This window comes from Montipora capricornis, chromosome 10 (genome assembly GCF_036669925.1).
Source record: "Montipora capricornis isolate CH-2021 chromosome 10, ASM3666992v2, whole genome shotgun sequence".
NCBI lineage: Eukaryota > Metazoa > Cnidaria > Anthozoa > Scleractinia > Acroporidae > Montipora > Montipora capricornis.
The window spans coordinates 22,855,542-22,875,076 of NC_090892.1; the positions used below are offsets into that span (position 1 = coordinate 22,855,542).

Sequence of the window (19,535 nt, forward strand, 5' to 3'; positions counted from 1 at the left end):
AGGTCTAGTTAAGGGTTGCACGCGAAGACTTTGAAAATATCTATTTAATGTTCTAAATATGGTTTCTTTTAGGGGTCAAAAACGCCTGGGCCCGGCTCACATCTCCTTCAGGGGTTTAGTTCAAAACTTCCGACAAGCATCCCCGCCCCTTTCATATGCAAAGTCTTCCCTCGGGTACGAAGCGTATGCACGGACGACGACAACGGTTGCAATAACACCATTTAAAACTGGCATCAATGTAAACACTTTACACGCTGCGCCACCTCTACGTCCACGAACCGTAAATTCTTTCATTGAAAGAATGGAAAATGTCATACACTTACATCCTCTACAAATTCTTTGGATGTTTAACGGAGGCCTTAAAAAAAAAAAAAAGCACCAAACTCGCGTTGACACATGCCATGTTTTGTGGAGTTATTCTTGCAACTGGTCGAAGCCATCGTTGTGGCCACAAGTGACGAAGATGATACTTACTGCATGTGGTCCTTCAATAACTTTAACAATGTCCCTGACTTGTACTGAGTTCTACGGAAAACATGACAAACAACTGCCTTTTCACATTGGACGCTTCACGAGGAAAGAAGGACAAAGAGAAAAACACCTCAACTGGGTAACAAAAGAAAGAACTATCTACCTGTTCTGAATCCAAGGCCACAGCATTCTTGTTCTCTCGTCTCCTACCTACAGCCTGATGTTTGACTTGAATGACCTGAAGGTCAAAAAACCAAAACATATATCACACCAAGTTGTGCGGCCTTGTCCAACGCCCAGGTTCATGTGGTCAATACAGCAGGATTATTCATTCGACTGTGATAAATCCAAAACTAAAGAATTATTTTGCCCACCACAATAGAACTTATCCGGCCATTTCTGTAACGGCTTTACCCTCGATTTCAAAGGAAGCCCAAGTGTGATTGTTTTGCGATGAAAATGAGTTTTACCATAGTATGGTTTTACAGATAAAACAAAACTGACTTTCATAAGAAAAACTTCGCCTTTGGACTGGCTTTTAAACAGACTGAGGCTACGACAAATTTGGAAATGGTCTACCTAGTTACAGTCCAACATAACAATCCAAGCTTGGTGGACATTCTGCTCACCAGTGTCTAGATTAGGGCTCATGGCTGGATCGTGTGGTATCCAAACCATGGAGACACTATTCTATTGGAGGGCAAGACGTAGTAGATGCTGATTGTTCAGCAAATGTCGTTCAGTTTACCTTTCCATGCTGGTTGAGCACCGAGAACATGTCCCTGTCTAAACGAATGATAACTCCCACTGTCTGCGGACTAGAAGGAGCAAAAGAAGCACTTGTGGACACCATGCAATATATAATTGTATTTAAGGTGAATTTTCAAAATGCAAAACTTGTTAATATGTATACTGTAAATGAACATAGAGACTCTTGAAGCTTACTCCAGCTGCACCATATCTCCCCACTGGTGCTGACCCATGGAATCCACTCCACTGCTCCTTTCGGCACACAACTGAAGGTCTTTGGGAAGGACCTTGAGCTGCAAAAATAATTATTGACATGTAAAGTAAGGAAAAACAGCTTGTGAGTGTAGTATTCTGCAGCTCTATGTATTTACAGATTCAAGTCTTCTAGACCTGCAGCACTAACTGGGGACAGTGAACAAAGAAATCAAATCAAATTTTCTCTCATATCAAATCAAAAGATGGTTTCGAGAAGAGGGGAAAACCGGAGTTCACCAAGAAAAACCTCTCGGAGAAGAGAAGAGAACCAACAAATTCAACCCTCATGTGACGTAACGTCTGGGAATCGAACCCAGGCCACATTGGTGGAAGACGAGTGTTCTTACTACTGCACCAACCCTTCTCAACGAAGTAAAGTTCTTACAGATACACCAGTTAGTATTTGCTGACGACAAGGTGACAGGCAAAATAATGACACTGTTTCTAAAATAACCTGGTAACATAAAACGTACCTCGTGCATGGTTAAATCGGCAAACAGAACCACCATGTTGTCTTCAACTCTTACTATGAGACCTGTATCTCCTTCATAACGACCACCAATAACTTTGACATGATCACCCATCTTGAAATGTTTCTGAATCTCACTCGCCATGAATTCTAAAGGATCCTGTCAATTAAAAAAAAATAAAAAACAAACAAAACAAAATACAAAACACACTTTTTAAGTACATTTCTGGCAAAATTAACTTTTGCATCAGTCAAATTCATCAGTATTGTAAAGGAGATCAGATATGTTTAGCAGACTTCAAGAAAGAAAAGCCACACATAACAGTGTTCTTAAGAGTGCAATGAATAATGACGAACTATCATCAATCCAACTTTATGGAGGATTTGAATGTTACACCACAAAAAGAGGCCAAAACGATTTTGCCTTATCTTGTTTCATCTTCCTTCCCTCAGTTTTTGCATAATTATGGCCTCCAACACATAATTATAGTTCTTTGTAGAAGCTACAGGTATGCTCCCGCATTGATTCGACTATTTGATCACACTAAAATAAAAAAGGATTTGACAAAAACAATAAGAAAAAGATGAAAAGTAGTCACTGTTCATACTCCATCCCATACCTTCAAATCCTCATGTTTAGGCATAATGGTAATTTTGTTTCCATCTATGCTAAGAACTGTTCCCTTCAAATTTGCCAGATCACCCTCAGAAACTTCCACAACGTCACCAGTAGCAAAGGTATGCCGCTCCTCATCAGCTCCCTCTTTAGAGCTTTTCAATGGTACTAAGAAATACAATGCATATAAAGCTAAGTTTCTGGCTATCTCAAAATTTAGGAGAAAATTCCAAATTAAAGGACTTTTCAGGGCCCCTTGTAGTAAAAGGACCATGCTGTCATTTTTAAAATAATACACTGTTGCACTGTTTGACAAGGAGAAACCTACCAAAGTCTAAAACACCAGCTAAGTTTATGTTTTGCAAACGAATGCATCACAACATAATTTGGTCTCAGTGCAAAGATGCCTTTTGCATTTAATCTACTGTTGTTCAATTTTAGATGATTGGGTACACTTTTTAAAGGGTTAGTTAGATGTTACAAAAAGATACTTATATCAGTGCAAAATAATATTTATCTATTTATTTTGGTTCCTGTATAGACAAATTCTTGAAACGAGCTCCACAAAGTGTTAAGCAACCCATATACACTGTAATACTGCTACTTAGAAATATTTTTTCTTTAGTAATATTTGATACAGTGCAATGCGTCCGGCTTGCTACAGGTTGAATGATGACGAGCTTCCTTTACTTGCCTTCAAGTTCAACATCTTCAGGTGCAGTCTCAAATTTCTGAAGTTCTAGCAATGTTGGTTTGATGCCTTCCACAACCTGTTCAACAGAAATTAGAGCGAAAGGATTCACTAAGGGTCCAAGGTACGAGGTACTGGTACGAGAATTTCTCGTCTCGGTCCAGCAACCAAGAAGAAGTCAGACCGGTCTGAGTTCATCGTTAGGCCGGTCTCATGTAAACGCATCAAAAGAAATGCATGGAGGCCGATACAAATTCATGCCGGTCTGAGTTTGTCCCGGTCTCATGTAAATACCCCTAAGATCTGAGTCAAAATCAAAATAGCCTCAGTTACAGTTAAATTTTTAAATTTTTCTTAAATTCAGCCCTTTCCACCCAAAGATGTACACTTACATTGTACAGTATGCTTGGTTTTAACTCACGTAATCAACAGCCATGTTTCTCAACGAAAACAAAAGGAAACGTTTGCATAATAATTGAGTTCAATTCTGGGAGAATTGGGTTGGGACACCCACATGACCACCGCTTCTTAGTTTGGGGCCACAACATGGCAGCCGTGACATCATGTGAAAACCGAGAATAGTCTTTATTGTCCACCAACAGATGATTTTATTCTTTAATCTGGTATTTAATAATTTTTCTATCTTCATGAATTAAATACAACCAAACAACCTTCACTTACTATTGCAGACATTGCTAAAGTCTTGTACATGAATCCCCCTCGATAGCGACTGCCTTCAAAGATCATGAAATCTCCATCCTGTCCAATTTCACCACCAATTCCTCTGTAAAGTAAAGTGCATGGCTCACAGTAAATTAAACAGTATTGTGCACAGAGTCAAATATCTTTCTCTTCCTATTACTTAATGTACGGTATGTCCCACAGGAAAATTCATTACAGGAAAAAATACTTCACTATATTTGTGCAACAAATATTATGTATGTTAATCACAATGAATGAATTCACTTCTTTAGAAAAGTTCTTCTTGTTTTGATAGACTCTACCTTGGTAAGTTAACTAGCTTGGTTAGGCAAGCTTATTATCAAAAGGAGGAAAGTTTTTCATTCTCATGGATACATGTACAGGAGGTCTACCTGATTGCATCTGCGTCAAACAGTTTTGGGGTTGGTCTTCGTTTCTTCTTTCTCTTTTCACTTGTCTCCTACAAGTTCATTAATCACAAGCAGGTGAAAAACTGTAAGTTCTCCACCAAAAGTGAGTAGAGCATGACAAAAAGATAAATTGAATGCAACAGCCAGTAAACAGGCTTCCTCTAAGGCCTGTCACTAGGAATTCAGAATTCACCAATACTGTACTACATGTACAATGTGCTGTGTTGGCTGGCAAACTTTAGCTAGTAAGCACACAACAATGAAAATAATTTGTTTTATTTACCTCAGCTGACTTAGCTAATCCCCGTGATCTACTGTAATCTATCCTGGGAATCATCTTCAAGGTAACCTAAAATACAACAGCAACAGCTATGAATAGTGATGAATGGTACATAATTCCTGATGCCTTAGTGTCACTACCTGAATTCTGATTGGCTACAAGCTCAAGCATGCAAGTACCTAGTTCTTGCTGGCACTGTTTTTCACACCGGCCCACAAAACTAGATCAGCATTAACAGATTTAAATATTTGGGATGATAGTGCATCAAGGCTATTAGTCTTGTAAACTTGAATTTAAAAAATGCAACATTGCATAAACGTGACTCCAATGGGTTCTAAATGGAAACAGTGTCAGGGTCACAAATTGCAACCAGCTGGTCTTCTAGAAGCTTTAAAGTTAACAATCTAGATAAAAAATGGAAGTCCAATTGCTCAGAATTCTCAAGAAGAGTGATCAACATTCTGGGGACAACATAAGGAAGTTTATGTTAGACCTCTCAACAACTCAATGTTATATATGTAACTCATTCAGTGGGTTTGGTCTTTCTATAGCTGAACAGAAAGCAGCCCTCAATGCATTTCTTACAATCAAAAGTGATTTTTGTACAGAACTTCAAAACTCATTAATAATTCATAAGCCCAACAGCCTATCAAAACATCAATAAAACGTCATATGCATGAGCTTTAAACCCGATAAAACACTCCTCATTACATTCTTTATGTAAAGAATAGTAATGAGGCCCGGCTTGTTTTTCATGTATGCTAATATCTTCCCCTCACATTTTGAACCTTTGTTTGAACTCCCATGGGACAGGCTTTTTGTGGAATGTTTTTGAAGGCATTCAAAAAACTCCCAGCATGTGTGTTATCCGGTCTAAAAACATTCAGCTAAGTCTACTGTTTTTAATCCCAGCCAATAAAACACCTGCTGCTTATTTTTAAAACAATACTTAAATCAAGGCTGTTGTCAAACAGGAGCCCGGTAGCCTGGGGCTCCCAAAGAATAGCTCTGGGCTCCTTAATTTTTTACAGCAATGCCTTTCACCTCATATGTTGGGCTCCTAAGTTCTTAGGGTTTAGCTCTGAGGGCCCCTTTAAAATTTTCTTAAGCAGCAACCTTGCTTAAATAATTTGAAATAAATAAATAAATAAATAAATTATAATTAAATAAAATAAATTATTAATTAAATTAATAATAAATAAATAATTTGTATGCTTCAAACATTGATGACATAAGAGTACTACCTTGTGAAACAGGCCAATGATAAACACATTGCACAAGGATTCCGAATTAAAAAACATTAAATGTAGCTTAAAGAGTTACCTGATTTCTTGCTGTGTTCACATAATCCACCTGTTGAAATAGACAATATGAATAAACACCTTGAGCTATCTTCCACCCAAAATGTTCTAATTATTATTTAATACCCAGTAAGCAAATATGTATGTACAGGAATAGAGCCCTTTGTTTGTCAATTGCATTGTACAGTAACCTGTACATATTACATGTAGTATTATTTTAAAGATTAATACACAATTTATTATTTTTTAATAGTTTCATATCTGTCCCTGACTGTTTACGTAGCCTTGAACTGCAATAAATTTAATAAAAAAATCATTGTTCAAAAGATACCTGTGCAAGATCATCCTTGTAAATGCCACGTTTCAATCTGACCCATTGCTTGGGTTTAACAGAAACTATTTCCTTCACAACTTTCATCACATCTGTCATTTCTTTTATTGGCACCATCATCTGTTGCCATTTGCCAAGTCGCAGGGTACCAAAACCCTCAATCGCCTAAAATTACAGGAAACAAACAGTGAAGGAGATGAGAGAAACCAATTTGAGTCTTCCCCATTTTGACCATCTTAAATCATCCCCATAATGAAAGAAATGTAATGAAAGAAGTGTAATGTTTTTATTTCACACAAACCAAATTTTTTTCTTACTGAGCTACACATTACAAAGATTGGAAGCCATTTAAGGTGGTTCAAAACAGTTTCAATGCTTCCAAGTAACGCTCTTATTAGAAGGACAGGCACTACAATGCTGTATCATGTATTAGCAATATTGCGGTACCAAATGAAGCACAAAATATAGCTGAACAAGATGACAACATTATTGTGATGTAATATATTACCATGGCAATGGTTAATCCCTGTAAATACACCCTTTATTTTGTCTTTAGTTGCTTATATTTGTGTATATCTAAAAAATGAACTTGGTGATGCTCATTTTTTATTTCTGAAAGATAATCAGAAGGGCTAGATGAAACTTTCTCCAATGTTTAAAAAAAATTCTGTACAGTGGATTCAGAGCCACCTTAATTCTCCGATTTTTTTAAGGTGGCTGTGATTCTGTAGTACATGTACCAAATTTTTTTAAACTTTGCCGAAAGTTTCATCTTGGACTTCTGATCACTTTTCAGCAATAAAAAAACAGGGTCACAGAGTTTGTTTTTTAGATATGAGCAACTAAATTCAAAATATAGAGTGTCTTTGCTGGGAGGTAACTTATTACATCACGACAATGACCACATATTGTTTGGAAATAATCGGTGTTTCACATGGTACCATAACATTGCTGTTACGTGATACAGTGTTGTACCATCATCCGTGCTGTTCTAAAGAGAGTGTTGAAACTGTTTTGAGCCACCTTAAGTGCAACAGCAAAATTAATTTGATTATAAACACTGCCAAATCTGCAACATGGATATTCAGTCTCTGTTGACAACTATATGTGATTTGTTTACACACCAATTTGCCGAAAGACTTTATTTTTAAAAGAGAGACAAAGGGAATTAATATTTTAAAATTCAATTTATAAATGGCACAAATTTACAGATGCTTACAATTATGAAGTATGAAAACTTGCAAAGAAAATGGGACAACCTCGGTTTTGAAAATAATCAATGAGAAAGTCTCGTTAAAAAATGCAACATAAATTATGAAAGTATGGTTCAATGCTGGTAATTATCCCTCGCAGTGATGTGGGCTTCTAGTCGTTTTCATCAGTTTGGTTCCGACAGTGAGTATGAAGTCGCTCAGCGATTCATTGAGTTAAGCAGGACGTATTTTTTCAACATTCCACAGTTCTTCCTAATTTGAAGAAAGGTTTTTAGCAGGCTTACCTACGCTTCTGTCAGTCTTTGCTTTGTTTTTTTTTTTTAACAGAGTTACCTGAATAGAGTGTAGTGTAACATGAGGTGCTAGATTTCTATCCCATATTAATTAACCAGCCCTACTGATGGAAATGGGCCCACACAAGGACAGAGAAAAACTCTGACCAGGGTGAGAATTGAACCCACGACCTTCAGGTTAGATCTCCACCGCTCTACCAACTGAGCTACAAGGTCAGACGGGAGCAGGCCGTGGGAACTGAAGATGCTAAAGTCATGGCAATGAACATGTACAAGTACAAGGAATGGTTACGTTTATACAAACGTTGGCCATGTAGCACTTATATTTTAAACAGAGTTTACTGAATAGAGTGTAGTGTAACATGAAGTGCTAGATTTCTATCCCATATTAACCATGTGAGCGTTAGCCCTACTGATGTTTTCTTGTTCATCTATGAAGTAATCTATTGTTCCTTCAAGGAGAGCAAAACCTTCACAGTTCTTCCTCCAATTTGTATTTACTTGTTGCCCACCACTGTGAAATACTGTAGTTTGTGTCTCTGATCAGGCAAACCATGTACTTTTACAGTTGTTTTTTTAATGCATAAATCTCAGTATGCAAGAAACAAGTGAAATTTATAATAAAAATTGGAATCAAACTCGATGAGGTAAGATCACCCAGCTGAGTAGAGTGCTGAGAAAGACTGGTTTTGATGACATTGATTGTGTTGTTTCCTTCCCTCTAGTTGCATAAAATGTGAGTCAATAATTATTATAACAACAGTCCTTCCAATTGAAAGAAGTCCTACATGCAACTGGATGGTCAATATTATTATAATATGAGTACTACATTCCAATCATTAATTTTCCATCATTACAGAACTGTGAGACAAACCTGTTTAACATGAGTCTGCTTGTAGGCTTCAATATAGATGTACCCTTTAAGTCCTTCTACAGCAACAGCTGACTTGATCTGAAGTGGCTGCAGACAAAAAAACGAAAGGCAATACAACAAAACCAACTCTTAAAATGGAGAACTTACATTGTTACCTGGTAATTGGCCTCAGAAAACAACCATGACTGAAAATGTGAGGCATCAACCAAAAACTAGAAAACTTCACTCAGCAGAAAAAAAACTGCCCTATATGTAATATATATATATATATATATATAATTACATATATATTTCACAATTTATGATTAATTTTCTCCATTCCTTGATTAGATCCAATTAAAGTTAACTGGCAAAACAATGCCACCCATCCAACAATAATTAATTTATTAATCTCCAATAATAACCTTACAATTAAGACAAATGTCATGATAAAGTGTATCTCCCCACATTACTGAACTTTTGAATCAACTTTGCATGGAAGAAAGCAGACTTTAGTCCTCTGTCATATTTCTCATTAAAAAAAAACAGCTAAATTATGTTTGGCTTGGGTATAATATGAAGCATTCTCAAAGGCTACAAGGGCCCACATTCGCCCAAAAGTCATTGTTGACTTTTCATGTAACACGAAATTACCCAAATAGCTGACATGTTATTTCCCATGTGATTTAGCCTTCATGTTTGGTCTTGTCTTCTCCTAGGTCTGTTCAATTCTTAACATCAGACTCAGCCTTACTCAATAATTGCTTAATTATTTTACAAGTGTACTGTGCCATAACATACCTCATCAGTGAACTGCAGAGAGATTGCTTTCCTCATCAAACCAATCACAGTGGCCTTTTCTTCTCCAATCTAGGCAACAAATCCAATATGGCATTATGATTGGTACCAAAAATGCAAGTTCAAAGATACATGTAATACATGTATGCATGTGCAATTCAGGACAACAAAAATGCATACATTAACACAAGCACAACTCCCAACAGAACAAGTGAAAACATGTCCATGTTGTTGACCTTGTATTAGAGCTTAAAATTGCCTTTTCGAGTTCATAAAGGGGCAAATGCAAACACAAAAACAGACCAAAAAACTGCATCAGGTCACCACAGTTATGTCAACACTAACATGGTGCCTTCCTTGCTTTCTTTCCTTCTGTTTAGTGTAAAAATCAATGAATTAGCACCTCAGTCAAAAACAGCAATTCATAAGAGGAAATCTGGAGTATAGCCAATATAACCCAAAATGGACATATAGAAAACTAAAAGTCATGAAGCGATCCAAAACTAATTGCCACTGACAGAAATAAAATCATTTATGATAATTTGATAACTTTTTACATACGGTAATTGGTTGGATGACATCATGGCCTTAGCAAGATAATTTCATTTGTAAAGTAATGCAATGCTTGTCATAATTATTTTATTTCCAAAGTAAGTAATCTCACCTTGCATTTCACTGTCCACAAGTTTGGGTCTCTGGTGAATAAAACAATGTAAGACAATACTTCAAAAAAACTTTTATTAACACCACCTGGTACAAATTATTCTAATTTACACAAAGATAACAAATCCAGACCTACTGAAAACCCCAATTTGGTTTATGGATCCTTTTCAAAGGTTAAGTCAAATTTAGCATTGACTTTGACTTCAGCATGGAGGTTAAGTCCAATGTTTGTGAAACAGAAGTAAAACAGTTAAACTTCCGATGCTTGTCAAAGGCTGAATTAAGAGCAGCCCTTGCCACATGAGTCCACCAAGCAAGGGGGAAATCAGAGATCTATTTTACACAAGTCAAATGTGTGCAAGGCCAGACACAAGCTGTCTTGTTTGTGCCTATGACTATTCATTTCACACCGTGTAAATCCAACTTTCCATCACAACAATCTCAAACAGTGTCCATAAAAATTAAATTAGCTATAAATTTTAACCATTTACAAGTATGACCTGACTTTTAAGAAAGATTCTTACTTGACCCCAGGTAAAAGACTCTGTTGCTGAATCTCAGGTCGCAGTTCATAGTCATCTCTGTATCTGTTGAGAAAGAGGAAATGTTATGACACTTTACATGTACAAATATACATGTACAAAACAAGTCAAGAATCCAGCACATAAAGCAGCAAATTGAATACAAAATTAATAATTTACTGTTCAGATACTTTATTAAATTGTGCAACATAAATGTACCAACCTGTCTGAAGTTTCGGCAAACTTTTTTTTGTAATATGCCTCTAACTCTTCAGCATTTTTGTCTCTGAAAACAACAACAAAAAAAATGTACATGTAAGCAACCAGCAACTGTTTCCTTAGTAGCTGAAAAAATCAGGTTACCAGCAGGTAACAAACCATGAGTCTTATGAGCGATTCAAGCTTTTCTCAAATATACAATGTACGCACCCCAGCATCTGCTGCAAGCGTCTTGCACCCTATAAAATTTAATAGGACAAAAAAGAAACAATAAATTTGCTGCTTACAGTACACCTAGTCCCACTGGTGCAGGGATGGCGCAGTGGCGAGATCACTCGCCTCCCACCAGGTTCGATTCCCAGACTTGGCGTCACATGTGGGTTGAGTTTGTTGGTTCTCTACTCTGCACCGAGAGGTTTTTGTCCGGGTACTCTGGTTTCCCCTCTCCTCAAAAACCAACATTTGAATTGACTTGTGTTAATTGCTAATTTCAGTTTACAGTGCCCCTAATTAGTGCGCTTAAATGACTAGACACTTCAATAAAGTTTCCTTCCTTTCCTTGAACAATAATTTTATAATCATAACAACATCCGGGAGTCTCCCAATCTTGCAACTCAGCTTCAAAAATTTAACCTTGGCTCGGGCGAGTGTGTTTGTTAACTAGCCATAGTTAATATTTGCATTAGCTTTTTGTTACATACCGGTACTTTAGAAAATAATGTTCATATTTTTGTGTCGAGTGTTATTTTTGTTTGGCACAACTAAATTTTTTTTTTACTGGCTCACTTATGTCTTGTGTATAATAAAGATCTCATCTTATCTTAACCCATTGAACCCTCGGAGTGAGACTTGATAGATTTTACTCTACCTCACCCCAGACAATAATAACTTTACTCATGAAAGGGGGGGGGGGGGGGTGTAGTTCAGGCATTGGTTTAACAACCTCAAGCACTACTTCCACTCAAAAACTCCTTTAATCTCCCTGTGACCCACGTGAGACTTTTGACCAAACCCAAAGAAAAAGGTACAGTACTTAGAATGATAATTGCATTTAACAAAGCAATTTAACCCATTGACCCCTGGGAGTGAGACATAACAGATTTTGCTCTGTCTAATGCCTCGTCAAATGGGGGAATCCTGGGGGGCCCTGAGGAGTCATTATGGGTTAAGCAGTTGTAAATGAGCAAATGTAGAACTTCATGTGCAGGCAGTTTCTTTGACAATGAACTGCATCCTTTGATCATGGAGAGAACGCACTGCACTACAAGTTAAGCCACTGGCATAAAAAGGAGTCCAGAAATTTCTACGTTTTCCTCATCTTACCGCCAGTTATTGTTATTTCATTCTAAACAACTTGGTGTAAGTACAAAATGTATAGTAATTAATTCCATAACTTAGGCATTGTTTGCATAAGGTTCAAAATTTGGCTGATATTACTGTAACAGAACCCACTTAAACTCAAACACAACAACATTATTTATATTTTAGGCCATGTACGATCAAAATATGGGTTGAATAAATTCAATTCTATACAGGAAACGCCATTACTATCCACAGTATCTCACCGATAAGTCCTCTCCATTGGTTTCTTCATCTCGATCACCTGACAAAATAAATATTTAAAAAGAAAACTATTCATAAATATTCAACAGTAATTATTCCTCTAAGGTTCAACTCAATAAATCAATATACATGTATGTTTATTGATGAAATCAATAAAATCACTTTCTAACCAAGACTTTCCTTTCATGAGCTGCCTACATTGTGGGGCTCTTCGTGACAACTGAATACATTCTTTTAATAATTATTTTATGAATATTGATGAAATAATACCAATTGCAACCAATTGCAACCAATACTGATGAAATAATACGCCAAATTAAGTGTTTTTAGCTTGGTTTGTCACCATGGTTTCTCAAATGATTAGCCATAAAAAGTGAAATTCCCCTTCAGGTGCACAGACAGCCGCTGTTGCATTTCATTCAGAATTGAAAATAGCTTCAAGTTGTCAAGACAGCAGAGATGTATCCAGAGTGCATCATTGCGTCCTGGGACACACTCATTTTTCTTTGGATGCACAGAATATAGAACAAAGCATCCAATTGGAGGCAGAAAAAAAATCGAATGTTTACGCAAATTTCAGAGAAAAACATGCAAACAGGACACAACGAAATTGAACATTCCCATTTCTCACTATGGAGAAATGATCAAATTTCAAGGTAAGCTCATTGTAGTCTATTGATTTCTTTCTGTCAACGATTATGTCCAGCTTGAGGAGTTAGGTTCTCGCGCTGGAATTCGCATGTGTTGCGTGACGTTATGTGAGTTGTTTTTTTAGGGGAGATATTGCAGGTCATTTTGTTCCTTAGGTTAATTGCAACCAAACTAGGTCCTTTTGTTTCAACCTAGGTCATTTTATTTTAAACTAAGTTAAAATTGATAGTAGAAAACATCAACAAAAACCCATCAATTATTAGTAAGTATGTGTAATATATTGGTTAGTAAATTGGTCCTAGAGGAAAGGGGATGAACTTTAAGTGCAGCTTAGATTTTCATGAGTATTATTTTTATAAAACCCCAATGGTTGTTAAGTCTAGGCACTGATTTTAAATGGTTAGCATTAAGATTGGGGTTAGGCATACAGTGCATGATAACCGATTCTACTTTTCTTTCTCAGAGCTTTTTAGGACATTGTTCATTGATGAATCTCCTTAGGATGGCAGAGGGCAACAATATTGAATTATCGTCCAAGGAATAAAAGAACTGAAACATACATGTACATGATGTCTTGTTGATTTTTAATTTGCTTAGTTATTTCCTCTATCTTTTGCTTACTTTGAATTCGTAATAATAATCAAAGGCAAGTAAAAACAAAACTTTGAAAAGTCAGGAAAAAGGGCTTCATAATTTATTGATTAGAAGCCATTTTATAGGCTCTTGTTATTTCTTTTGAATTATGAAATAAAATAATATTTGTTTCTTTTTTTCAATTTTGCTGAGTCTGCTTACAGTGATAAATCCAAATTATTTTGATTATTTTGACACAGTCCCCTTCAAGTTCTTCAATTTGAGCAAGTAGCACATTTGGATGAAGGGGCGTTTCCTTTTCCACTTTATTAAATTTCAGCGCCACATACAGTAATCCTGTAATCCTGAAGTTCAAACTTCTTCTTTTTCTTCTTCCCTTTCTGGTGTATGATAACTGCAAAAGGCAGACAACTGGCTGCCTGCAAATAGCGCTGATAAGCAGTATTTAAGCTAAACACCCATTTCAAACAGTGCTGATAAACAGTATTTAAGCGCCAGGACCCATTTTTGAGCGGTTAGCTTTCAAGTGTGGTCTGCAGTTGATAAGTGTCAGACGCCGCTCTCCTTTTAGTGTCAGGCTCATCCTGCCACTTTTTCACATTATTCACCATTTTCCTGCTCTGCATGTGATGTAGCTGTGACTTGTCCACTCATTTGTGGCTTTTTAATTTCTTTTCTCCGAGAGATTCCGAAAACCACTTTGTACAGCATTTTGCCAATTGTTCTGTGAATGGTTATGTGTTTTTTTACAAGCGGTTTCGCCAAGATGATGACACCGGTGGTTCGGAGACGAGTTCTTTTCTTTGATTAAACTGCAAAGGTTATCTTTTGTTGTTCTATTATTTTGTCCATGCCACCATCTTTTTTTTTTCACTGTGGGAACGCTGTGTTTGCAGCGAAAATCGGTTTGTTATCATGACTAGAAATGATGCCTTGTTCCTGGTGTATTTTGCATAGCGACGTAAATAAACTTCGTACAAAGTCTCACTTTATATCATTGACGCATGTGCGAAATGGTGCTTGTCGTGAAGGCTTGGAAATAGCTTAATGACTTCAGTTGCTGATTCGATGGCTTAGCGGTTAATACAGAGGAGATGTAATCTCGGATGTCCTATGGTGCGAGGGTTCAAATCCTTCGAATGGCATGGAATGTTGTGAAAGTTCAAGGTAAGAGGCACAGTCCGTTGGTAGTAAGCAAGGACAGTAAGGAGGAAGGAGAGGGAGAGACGGTAAGTGGACGAAGAACGGAAGGCAAGGGAAAGGCGGAGAAAGGTATTTTCTTTTTTATTCCCCCTAAAAATCCAGGCCCATTTTATTTAATTACATCCCCAAAAAAAGGAAACCCTTTTTTAGACAGTTCATAATAACCTACGTTAAAACAAAATGACCTAGTTTAAAATATTTTGACCTAGCTTGAAATCATTTTTGACCTAAAGTACATTTCAAACTACAACAGACACAATCAGCGACACTTTTGATCTGCCAATGATAATTTAACATTTCAGTCGAAGTCCAGTTTGTTGCATGCTTTCCAAGCGAATTTTCAGCATTGGTTTGTTTATCGTGAGCGAAATGACAGAGAACCCAGCGGCAAAGTATGTTAAATTTTTGTTTTGTGCGACCCTGTTGATATTAATTCCGGGTGCGCATGTAATTGTCTCAACTTGTCTGACAGTGTGGCTGCCAGTGCCTTAGTTGGTGCACTGACAAACTTTTGCATCGATAAACTTTCAGGGGTTCAAAACGAAGAACCTCTAGAAGATATACATGTATTGAGGATGTTACATGGCTGCGCAAGCATGCAAATTTTATCTCCTGAGTGTGGATAGTATCCCTCAAAAGGGAGCACAGGGAGCAAGTGCGAGATGCTATATGCGTGAGAAGGTGGAACATTCGTTCAAGTGTTTGTTCTGTTTGTTTAAGCATCTTTGCATTCAGTTCACAAGATCAACAAGACCTTTCTAAAGCATAATAAACCATAATTATTCTTTTTGTTTGCCATACACTGTATGTGTGTTTTTGCCTGTGCAAAACACTGTGTATCAGAAAATTGCTAGTGTCTGTTTGAAATGGCTTTCACAGTTTCAAATATACAGCCCACCCCTTCCCATCCCTCACTGGAGTTGGGCCAAGGCAAGTATTGGATTAGGTACATGTAAGTAGCTCCACTGAAGTTGCTTCAGTCAGTGTTCGTACCCTTTTTTGACTAAAAATTCAAGGACTTTTCAAGGACACATTTCCATTTTTCAAGGACTCCACGCACTACAAATAAAGCAAGAATCGGCTGCTCATGAGTAAATGAGACATTATCACTTTCTGACTTCAACATCTCACAATGAGGGACACTTTGTTCTATCACCGATGAACTCGTAGTGATGGACTTATTGGAGTTACATGTTTTAGTGTTTGCCACATTAGTTAGTGGAGTTATTGTGTTTGCCACTTTCAGATGTAGCAGATTTTGAAGTTCGGCATCATCACTTGTAGTTGCTGGTTGTTGAGGAGAAATGCCAGAAAAATCTGAAATGCTTGCTAATGACCTTTTCTGAGGTGTCAGTGTTTGATTTTTTTTTGCCTTCAATTGACTTCAGTGTGGGGGCCGACTTTCCTGTGCTTGAAATGTCAACATCCTTCATGCACACGATGCATCATGCCTTGTTATTACACCCTTGACTTCTCATAGCCACTCTTTGTACAGTGGTTTCTGAAGCCACAATTCACTGAAAACACACTTGCCCATTGGTGTAAATCTTTCACAACATGCAAACAAGCATTCGGAGCACTCAGCTTTTTGCGGGAAGTGTGGATAGTACAAAACATTTCATTGGCTCTTAGCATTGCAGATATTGAACCAATCAGAGCAATGAATGTAACCAAGAACAGGAAACCATGGGGCACTTGATGGACATTAGGAGAGTTGTAATGATCGTTTTTATTTGTTTTTTTACAATTGGCTGTCAATTTCAAGGACTTTCAAGCAACGACTGCAATTTTCAATGACTTTTAAGGCCTTGAATTTTAAGTTGAAAATCAACGACTTTCAAGGACTTTCAAAGTGCATGTGAACCCTGTTCAGTGTGACAGTGCTAGCAGTGGCCACTTACAGGATTGGTTCATTCTCACACGATTGCCATGCAAACCTTCCTGCTATGTTTTGTATTTTTGTGGGGTCCCCACCAACCTTTGATGGCACTGGTTCTTGTATGTAGGTGGTCCAAAATTTTTCCTGGTCAAATTTGCTTAATATTTCTCAAATGAGTTCATTTATGATTTTTCTTTGTCTAATATAAACAAAAATTGAACTAATTTGAGAAATATTAAGCAAGAAAAAATTTCAACTTCAACAAATATAATCAGATCATACCCGTGTCAATAAGATCGTTAAATCCATCCTCAGCTTGGTCTTCTCCATCATCGTAATCATCATCAACATCTACAGAAAAAAAGAGCATTGGAAAATTTCTCACCAGAAAAAGTAGAACTATCTTACATTGAAGCATGAATTTCTTTAGTGCCCATTTGGTATTGTGAACCACTGAATCTCAAACCAATGAAACTTCAAACCTGCTTCCTCTAGGATAAATCCTGTGTGTCGTCTCCTTTTCTTTCTTTGTCTATCATCCTCAAAGTCGTCATCCTCATCATAATCATCTTCATCTTCTTCATCTTCGTCATCCTCTTCCCTGGTGATATCTTCACCTTCCTGTTGCATAAACAATAAAGTTTACATTTGGAATATTCAACCCATTCTTGTATGAAAGGTACCAGTAATAACTTTTGAATATCACATCCATCATTCAGAAGGCAGCTGGGTCTTGTTGTTAGGGTAATAAATATTCAAATTTTGCTTTAATCACTGTCTGTATCTGATGCATTTAATGCCAACACCATTTATACATATGCACATTCATAAGGCTCTCCAGATGGTGCTTTTGAAAGAGATGTGTGTGGTGTGTTGATTGGAGTTGTTGCACTTTTCGTTTTTAAAAATATTAATAGTGTTGTTCTTCTTTTGTAGGACATTTTTGTGATTACATGTAGATCCTACAGGCGCAATTTCCTTGACTTTGGGAGCTTCAGTAGCTATATCTTGCATTCATTCACCTACATGTAAACTAGACACCTAGAACCACATGCCTCTGACATACATGTAGCTCCAGTTCATCACTGCTAGCCAAGCCTATTAAAGTCAACCAACCCAATGCATCAAGTTTAGTTCTGCTCAATGCCAGTTCTTAAAATTTTTGTAGTTCAGGAATGACCTCCAATTGTCATCAGCATACCAGTTCAGTGAACAAACATTGATGTAAAGATTTTTTAAAACTTTCCTCGTTTTATGTGGCTTTTTCACTACATTTAATACTAGGACATATTTTTATGTATTCCATATACAAGGCTAAAAGTTAAAAAAATTAAAATATTCAGACCAAACGTTTTCGGCTGTTTGCCATCATCATCATCATCATCCTGATGATGGCAAACAGCCGAAAACGTTTGGTTTGAGTATTTTAATTTTTTTTAACTTTTAGCCTTGTATATAGAATGTACTTTACTAAGCGAACATTATGGACATATTTTTATGTATTTTGAGCTTCTGAAGATGCTTGTTTATTGGAGAAATACTTATATTTTATTGGGGAATTGGCGTAAAACTCTCAAGTTGTCTACTCAATCGCACGGATCAGTGGCTCGGCCATTATTGGAAGATGTATGGCAGAGGCTTCCATTTTACAACCTGCTAACTCCAACAAGGGGACAACGCGGTGGTAGTCAATTGAAAGATCATAGACCTATTAAGACACTTTGAATGCTTAATAGAAGGAAGAAGTATTCTACCCAAAATTTGTCAAACTGCTCGAACTTATTAAATATTCAAGTCAGAATCGACGGAATCAAGAGCGTGACAACAACAACAGACGAGTGACAAAAATCTAATTCTGGCTCAAAACTGAGAGTTGCACATCTCATTACGAGATCTTTGAAAAACAGAAGCCATATTGTACAGATGCGAGAGCTACTGCGGGAGAAAGATTATTGTCCCGTGTCGTGTTTCGTTGATGACTTTATGGATAATTATTCCCAAGCGCTCACTCTTGGCAAGCCATTGTTGATAACTAGTGACCTAAATTGGAATTTGTTGGAGACAGGTTATTCCGAAGCGGTTGCTCTCCTTGATTTCTGCAAGAGTGTAAATTTAACTCAACTTATTAACGAACCGACTCGCATGACTGAAACTTCATCAACTCTATTGGATGTCATTATAACATCTAACATCAATTTAGTGGAGAGCTCTGGAGTGCTGCCATGCCACATTAGTGATCACTATTTAGTACATGCTACACTGAAACTAGAGATTCTTAAACCTCCACCTAGATTTGTGAAAATGTGATCATTCAGACATTATGATAGCCAACATTTTGTCGCACACCCAGAATCTTTCTAGCCAGTGTACAAAAGAGATCTGAAGGAGGTCACCAATGAATTTAACCAATTTTTACTTCTGTTGGTGCAAAGGCGTCTGAAGATTCACAGTCTTTGATAGATTTGCACAACCTGCCTCCGCTGCTACCTAGAACTCCGCAGCTGTACATCTCAGAGGCAGACAAGTTTCGCTTCCATGCAGTATCCAGCAACGAGGTGCAAAGGGTAGTGATGTCATTTCCATCGGACAAGGCGCCTGGATACAATGAGATTCCAATGTTGATCACTAAGGGTGCCTTGCCTTGCCTACCAATTCTTACACTGATAGTAAACCGCACCTTGTTGTCATCTGTTTTTCCAGCTACCTGGAAAACATCAGAGGTAGTGCCTGTACCTAAGGACGGTGACCTTGAGATCGCAAACAATAACCGCCCTGTGTCGTTACTCCAAGCAGCATCGAAAGTTTGTG

General features: G+C 37.3%; 1 protein-coding gene across 1 annotated transcript in view; it reads right to left on the bottom strand.

Moving 5' to 3' along the window:
- LOC138021851 (transcription elongation factor SPT5-like) overlaps positions 1 to 19,535 on the bottom strand; it is a 33,974-nt gene that overhangs the window by 10,287 nt on the left and 4,152 nt on the right. Inside the window, exons 2-22 of the mRNA XM_068868871.1 lie at positions 17,210 to 17,348; positions 17,010 to 17,078; positions 12,403 to 12,440; positions 11,048 to 11,076; positions 10,842 to 10,904; positions 10,622 to 10,684; positions 10,099 to 10,129; positions 9,438 to 9,506; positions 8,658 to 8,744; positions 6,277 to 6,441; positions 5,968 to 5,997; positions 4,648 to 4,713; positions 4,347 to 4,414; positions 3,934 to 4,036; positions 3,256 to 3,331; positions 2,566 to 2,729; positions 1,950 to 2,105; positions 1,417 to 1,514; positions 1,220 to 1,289; positions 635 to 709; positions 475 to 525 (exon numbers count right to left, since the gene is read on the bottom strand). Of these exons, the coding sequence (XP_068724972.1) occupies positions 475 to 525; positions 635 to 709; positions 1,220 to 1,289; positions 1,417 to 1,514; positions 1,950 to 2,105; positions 2,566 to 2,729; positions 3,256 to 3,331; positions 3,934 to 4,036; positions 4,347 to 4,414; positions 4,648 to 4,713; positions 5,968 to 5,997; positions 6,277 to 6,441; positions 8,658 to 8,744; positions 9,438 to 9,506; positions 10,099 to 10,129; positions 10,622 to 10,684; positions 10,842 to 10,904; positions 11,048 to 11,076; positions 12,403 to 12,440; positions 17,010 to 17,078; positions 17,210 to 17,348 (1,710 nt within the window). The remainder of the gene's footprint in view (positions 1 to 474; positions 526 to 634; positions 710 to 1,219; positions 1,290 to 1,416; positions 1,515 to 1,949; positions 2,106 to 2,565; positions 2,730 to 3,255; positions 3,332 to 3,933; positions 4,037 to 4,346; positions 4,415 to 4,647; positions 4,714 to 5,967; positions 5,998 to 6,276; positions 6,442 to 8,657; positions 8,745 to 9,437; positions 9,507 to 10,098; positions 10,130 to 10,621; positions 10,685 to 10,841; positions 10,905 to 11,047; positions 11,077 to 12,402; positions 12,441 to 17,009; positions 17,079 to 17,209; positions 17,349 to 19,535) is intronic.